The sequence below is a fragment of the Bidens hawaiensis genome, unplaced genomic scaffold, assembly GCF_021521415.1.
Source record: "Bidens hawaiensis isolate Kalapana, Puna unplaced genomic scaffold, B.hawaiensis_p1.1 tig00063220_1, whole genome shotgun sequence".
Taxonomy (NCBI): Eukaryota; Viridiplantae; Streptophyta; class Magnoliopsida; order Asterales; family Asteraceae; genus Bidens; species Bidens hawaiensis.
Genome location: NW_027501303.1, coordinates 37,644 through 45,085, shown reverse-complemented (window position 1 = coordinate 45,085; position 7,442 = coordinate 37,644). Strand labels below are relative to the sequence as shown.

The 7,442-nt window shown below is 39.1% G+C and overlaps 1 protein-coding gene across 1 annotated transcript; it reads right to left on the bottom strand.

Annotated features, from left to right (window-relative positions):
• Window positions 1-5,847: 5,847 nt before the first annotated feature.
• On the bottom strand, window positions 5,848-7,013 carry LOC143603859 (uncharacterized). Its single transcript, XM_077080532.1, has 2 exons — window positions 6,872-7,013; window positions 5,848-6,542 (listed from the first exon to the last, which is right to left on the bottom strand). The coding sequence occupies exons 1-2, from the start codon at window positions 7,011-7,013 to the stop codon at window positions 5,848-5,850; spliced, it is 837 nt and encodes a 278-aa protein (XP_076936647.1).
• Between the last annotated feature and the right edge of the window lie 429 nt (window positions 7,014-7,442).

The following is a 7,442-nucleotide window of genomic DNA, read 5'->3' as shown; positions in this document are numbered from 1 at the left end:
TGATTTTGAATACATTATCATAGAATCATCAACTTGATTTTCCTTTGTGTTTGAAAAAGATTTAGTCTTGCAAGTTGAATAATCTTTGATATTGTCGATCTTTGCTTTGCATCGTCTTGAAACGTGACCCGGTTCACCACACTTGAAACACAGTCAAGAGTCTAAACTTTGTTGTGATCATGTACCGGTCGGTTGTGATATCAAAGTTTTAAGATCATCATATTTAGGTGTCTCAAAAGTGGCCTTCTTCGATGACTCATGTTTTAAACCCTTCTTCGTTTTGTAAAATTCAAGATTTGTAAAATTCGCTGAATTTTCCAAACCTGACGATTTTATGAATTTTAACATTTGTTTTTTGTTTTTGAACATTACTAGTTTTTGATTGAAAGAATTTCTTCTCAAGTTCAGTCATTTAGTAGTTTCATCTTGAAATACACTTTCAATCAATTCTGGTTTAAGAAGATTCAATGGAACTTCTTTGTCTTAGAACACTTTTGAGAGACCTTTTAATTTAAATACTTTTCCAGTTGAAGTTTTCAGTGGAGGATTAATGAATCGCATTAATTCCTCATCAGACACTGAAAGCTTGTCTGTGGAAGTTACATTAACATGTTCATTTGGAATTACTTTAGGAATATCCTTAGGAACACGTGATTGTTTGAAGAAACACTTGAGGATTTTGCACCATAAACAGCTTTTTCAAAATCTTCTGGTTCACACAAAATGTGATTGTCAATTGGAATGTCCTTATTTTTAACAATCACATCTGTTTCAGTCAGCTCCTCGATTGAACCGTCCATTTCATTTTTGGTAAACACGTTTTTGCTTTCAATATTAACTGGTTCACGAGTCGGTTCAAATGAATCAACATTTTCAGGTTTATCAGCACACTCAGAACAATCCACCATTATTGATGCAAGTTCATTTACATTAATTTGAGGTGTAGGACCTACCTCATCAATCTTAGCCATGCAGGCATAAGATTCGGTTTTCTCAGGAGTTGATTCTGGCTGAGATGACAGAGATTGATCACTGTCAGTCTCTGAGTCAGATGAATCACTAGTCTCCAATACATTATCGCTACTGGCATCCTCAAAATTCTTCACAGGCTCAACGATAGCAACGTTTGCCTGGTTCCCAATAAACGACGAGACCAATCAACTCCGTCATTTACCAATAAAGCTTGAGTAACAGGAGATTTGTCTTGATCACCAGAGCCAGCAGTATTACTTTTATCTCCAGATGAAAACTTTGTAGAAGAACGGTCAGAATTGCGTGAGCCAGAATAATCTTTCCTCGGCCTGTCACACTCTTTGGCAAAGTGGCCAAGTTCACTGCAATTATAACACTTGACTTTTAACTTATCAAAGCCAACCCTTTTGTTCAACGTGGGAAGATCTTTTCCCGTTCGTTGCATGAATCTTTTAACCTTTCGAACAATCATGGCCATGTTCCACTTCAAATCCATAAGCTCAAGATCATCTGGGTTGATTTGATCGTAGTCCTCATCTGTGAGATCGCTCGTAGCAATCTTACTTCCCACCAGTTGTTCATATGAAGTCATGAACGCACATACAAAAGCGAACTGTTGTTCAGCTTCTTGTAAATTAACCTTGGGTAAGCTTGATGTATGAGCATTTGAGTTGCCAGTTGCACCACTCACCATGAAACATACATTATGGGGACTGTTTACGTTAGGATCCTCTTGGATTGAGCAAAGAACGCATTAATAGGCACTGAGCTTGTCACATTATTTGCTGGTAATGCACCACCATAAAGTAACGGGTTTTGAGTTGACGACTGCTGATTTTGATTTTCTTTCAAAGTAGCTTGACATTTAAGATCAAATTCCCTTTCTTCGATCTTGTTAATGAATTATACAGCAGTCAGTTCAGGTTTCTGAAAGAATCCGTTCTCTTTAAGCACAAACAGGAAAGTCGAATAGTCTGTAGGTAAAGCATTCTTCAAAGTATCAATCTTGTCTTGTTCTATTGGCTCAAGATCAACAGAAGACATCTCAACAATCAAGTGGCTGAAACGGTTGATCATTTCTTCTACAGTTTCATTTTTCATCAGAATAAAGTTTCTGAATTGGAATTTCACTAAAGTCTTCTTGCTTTCGAGAGTATTGCCCAAACTTCTCGTTTTCAAGGTAGTAAACAGTGAAGCACAGACTTTGATCGTATTATATTGATGAAAAATATGTTCCGGTAAAGCCATAGTGAGTGTAGAATATGCTTTTGTCTCACTTTCAAAGTCCTTCAACTCATGTGTCTCATATTCTTTAAAAGGTTTCGGAGTCTAACTCGTGTTGTCATTACCGATCAGTGGTGCAGCATAACATCATCAAGAAAACGAACACTGCTAGGATTCACGGATCCCAGATGTGCACGGAATCTAGGTTCCCAACAGGCAAAGTCCGATAGTTTCAACAGCTTGGGACATTTATTATGACTGCCTATCTCGTTATCCATCGTCAGCATCTGTTGCAATAAGACGTTCTGTGACGCTAACGCATAATAAGATGAATTCTGAGCAGCCATGATAAACCAACTGATAAACTTCAGGGATTAACAATGTTCACTGTTCACAACGAATGAACCAGTAACGAATGAACCAGTAACGAATGGGTTTTAACGAATGGGATATTCGTTAAAACTGAGATACTTTAACGAATGGGATATTCGTTAAAAGTTGATTACTTTAGCGAATGTCTAAGATATTCGTTAACGAATGAAAGTTAATAAATATGGCTTAATGAATCAGGCTTAACGAATAAGGTTGAACGAATAAGGTTTGATCTTAGCGAATAAGGTGACGAATGAGATTGAAATTGTAACAAATGAGCGGTTAGGTCTTAGCGAATGAGTGTAACGAATCAGTCTTCATCCTAACGAATAAGACTTCATCTTAACGAATAAGTCTTCAATGATTCAAACTTCCAATTTCAACTTCGAACTCGTCCGAATCTTAGTGAAACTACTTAAAACTTATATCAAAACAATCCAATACCAAATCCGAACCTATCTAGCCATGTCTGAAGTCACAACCATTCTTCAATCAGGTTCAATTAACGAATAACCAGTCTCTGGTTTTGAACTTCAATTAACTCACAAAATCAATCAATTCATATTCGAAATTGATCAATTGATTACGGTTTTAACTCGATATATATCGAAGATCAGCTCCCAAGTTCTGATACCACTTGAAAGTACTTGGATAAGCACGAAAAGGATCTAGACCTTATGATTACGATGATACATGACGTTTAGGTATATGATTAAAGTTGATATACGTTATGATCAATATGAATGATATGAGAGAATCAATTGGTAGAGTAACGAGAGAGGATTAATAAACAAACTGGAAAACCCCCATTTTTTAACGAATAATTTACATGCTATATATAGGGGATGACCACATTCGTTAACTTAACAGTTAACGAATGTGTCATTCGTTACATTAAACCATACGAATGAACTCTTCATTCGTTAATACATTTAACATATAACGAATAGCCCTCATTCGTTGTCTCATTCGTTAATCTGGGTTAACGAATGAGCTTACAGATTAGACGAATGTGTTATATTCGTTACGGGGTAACGAATGTAACATTACATTAGAGCGAATGGCCCATTTAGCCATATTTACATTAAGATCCCTATACTTTAAACTAATTACATTAATGCCCTGATAAAGACTGAGACGTATAAAACGCGTATCAACAATCATGAAGCCTAGTTTGGAGGGGCTCACTCTTAGATAGGATAATAAACGAGTATGTTCCTCAAAACATAATATAATTCATTGATTTCTCCACTTATATCAAACAAAAGCAATTTCTACATAGATTTTTAATGAAGACCTAGACTAAGAACTTCTTGAGGTGCTTGTCACTATAATGATGTGGTACCTTCTTCCCTTCTAGATTGTTGAGCTTGTAAGATCCACTCCTGTGGGTTTCTCTTATGATGTAGGGACCCTCCCACATGGGTCCCAACTTCCCCGTGTCTAACTTCTTGCTTGCCTCGTTATTTCTGAGAATCAAGTATCCGGGCTTGAATATTTCCTTTTTACCCTCGTGTTGTAAAAGGCTTCCAGCTTCTTCTAGTATCTAGCTTCTTCGATAACAGCTTGATCACGGGCTTCTTCCATGAGATTGAGGTTGAGTAGAACCTCAGAGTCATTGGCTTCTTGATCAATGTTTCTCACCCTTCTTGTGTTTGCCCCTATTTCAGCGGGGATCACAACTTCTGAACCAAAGACTAAGCTGTAATATGTTTTGCCATGACTTGTTTTCTCCGTCTTTCTAATAGCCCAAAGAGTACTTAGAAGTTCTTCTACTGAATTCCTACCGTGCCTTCCCAATCTTTCCTTAATGCCTTCTACAATACTACGCTTTATCCGTTCAACTTGGCCATTAGAATGGGGGTAGGAAACTGAGCTAAATACTTGCTTGATTTGTAGCTCCTTGCACCAATGGCTGAATGGCTTCTCAGCAAATTATTTCCCATTGTCGGTACCTATCCTGCCTGGCAGCCCACATCTACAAACTATGTTTTTCTATACAAAGTTCATCAGGTGCCTCCCCTTGATGGAAGCTATGGGCTTGAATTTTGGCCACTTGGTTAAATAATCCACAGCTACCCGTAAAAACTTCACCTTTCTGGCTACTTCGGGGAAGGGACCGATAATGTCCATTCCCTACATGTAGAAGGGCTGTTGGTGCATTTTGTGACCGTCGCTATGCAATTCTGTTCAGCGGAAACGAAGTACGAAGTTAGAACAACTTCGCCATAGGCGAAGTTATAACAACTTCGCCATAGGCGAAGTTGTAACAACTTCTGCCTTAGGCGAAGTTAGAACAACTGCGCCTTAGGCGAAGTTATAACAACTTCGCCTACTGGCCCAAGCCCAAGCCCGCGAAGTTTATATATAGGCGTGTCTTGTTTAGGTTTGTGTATCCAGAAAATTAGAGTGTTGTGTGTTCAGTTCAAGTAGCTAGAGAGAAACAGAGAGGGAGAGTCGTGTGGTACGGCCCGAGGTAGAGCTCACCTCGGGTCGGCCGTCATTTGTTTTCGTGTTTGGTATGTAATGTTTTTCGGTTATGATATAAAAGATCTGCAGATGTGTTTATCCCATTCGTGTATTTGTTCGTGTGTATGTGTTTGTGTGTAATTGTGTTCTTCGTCTTCTACACCATAAACGAGTCTAGGAGGATTCCGCACTCCTAGACCTCGTGAGGATCTCGTATCGATCAGCGACGCCCCGGGGGGACTTACAAGGGCCAATCGGATATGACGGGCACCAGGTTATGTTTCGAATTAGTTCTAACTGGAGCATTGAGATAACAAGCTTCAAACTTGTGTATTACCTCCGCAGAGTCCTTTTGAATAGTCGGGCAGTAGTATCCTAGGTTCATTTGTCTAGTTACTACTAACCTTGGACCAGAGTGTGTTCCCCAAATGCCTTCATGTACTTCTCTTACAAGGTAATTGCTTTGATCCGGTCCTACACATCGTAGCAAAGGACTCAAGTATCCTTTATTATATAGGACACCTTCCACAACATATTGCTTAGCTTCGAGTCTTAACTTTATGGCTTCTCCTTTTTCGACGGGGAGCTTCCTATCTTTGAGGAACTCTAGGATGGGGGTCATCCAAGTGTTTCCCTCTTTCTCAATGACATCTTATATTTCTAGTTTCTCAATGGAGGGGCTTTTCAATACTTCCACCAGGACCATCTTTGTCAAATGAGTATAGGTTAAAGAAGCCAGCTTACTAAGAGCATCAGCTTGCTTGATTTGAATTCTGGAAATTTGGGTTAAGGGGCATCTTTTGAATTCCTTCATAAGCTCCTTGGCCTCTGCTTATACTTCAGCATTGAAGGTTCCCTTGCTATGAACTTGTTGTTTATTTGATCGGCTACTAATCTTGAATCAACAAAGGCACTTAGTTCCCGGATCTTCATCGTTTTTGCTAAGCGGAGCCCTACAATCAAAGCCTCATATTCAGCCTCATTATTAGTACATGGAAACTCTAATCGGAGTGCATAAGTATATTCGGTTCCTTGGGGGTCTGTAATTATGAGACCAGCTCCGGAACTTTCTATACTTGAAGCTTCATCAGTGTAGAGTGTCCACTTTTCCAAAGGGATAGCAGGTTCACCTTCTTCAAGCTCGTTTACTTCCATGGGCTCTTCTTGTGTCTCAACTAGAAAGTCGGCCAAGATCTGGCCCTTGATTGACTTCCTAGATTCATACATTATGTTGTGTTCACCCACGCCAATAGCCCATTTGGCTAACCTTCCAGCAATTTTTGGATTTTCCAAAATCGATCTTATGGCTTTGTCAGTGATCACCTTCATATGATGAGTTTGGAAATATCTTCTTATCCTCTTAGCTGTGTGAACAAGTGCTAGAATTAGCTTCTCAATGGGCGTGTAATTGAGTTCAGCTTCCCTTAGTGCCCTGCTGATGAAATACACTTGAACTTGGACTTTGTCTCGTTCGACAACAAGCACTGAGTTGATAGCTTCCCTTCCTGCAAAGAGATAAATTGTTATTGCTTCCCCTGCTTGAGGAGCTGCCAGAGCATGTAAGGAAGCTAGATGCTTCTTCAGGGCTTGGAAGACAGCTTCTGCCTTGCTAGTCTATTGGAAGTCTTTCTCGTCTTTGAAGTTTTTCAAAGTTTTAAAGAAATATAAAGTTTTTTCTGTCGATTTTAAAAGAAATCATTTGAGGGCAGCAATCTTACCATTGAGGCTTTGGACCTCCTTCTTTGTCTTTGGAGAATGCAAGTCAAGAACATCTTGTACCTTACTTGGGTTAGCTTTTATATTTGCTTGTTAATCAAGTGACTCAAGAATTTACCTTCTTCGAAACCTAATGAGCATTTAACCGGATTGAGCTTCATGTTGATGCTTCTAAGATTTTGAAATGTTTCTTCAATGCTACTTATCATTGCTTCTTCATTTTTTCTCTTTATGACTAGGTCATCAAGATAGGCTTCCATGTTCTTTCTGATTTGTTTGGAGAAGGTGCTGTCAATTTAACGTTAATATGCAGCCCCAACATTCGTTAGTCATAAGGGCATTCTTCTTGTAGCAAAAGATCCCTTTGTCGACGTGGAATGTTGTCTTCTCTTCATATTCAACCTTCATTAGGATCTGATGGTCGCCTTTATAGGTATCCAGGAAGCATTTGTACTGGAAGCCTGTAAGGGATTCTACCTTCCAATCAATTTCTGGCAAGGGGTAGCTATCCTTGGGACAAGCTTTGTTAAGATCCTTAAAGTCCACACACATTCGCCAAGATCCATAGACTTCTTGACCAATACCGGGTTTGCAATCCAGGAATGGTACCTTACTTCTCGAAGAATATCATATTTAACAAACTTGTCTACCTATTTGCAAGCATCTAAGCTTCTCTCAGCTGCTAGGCT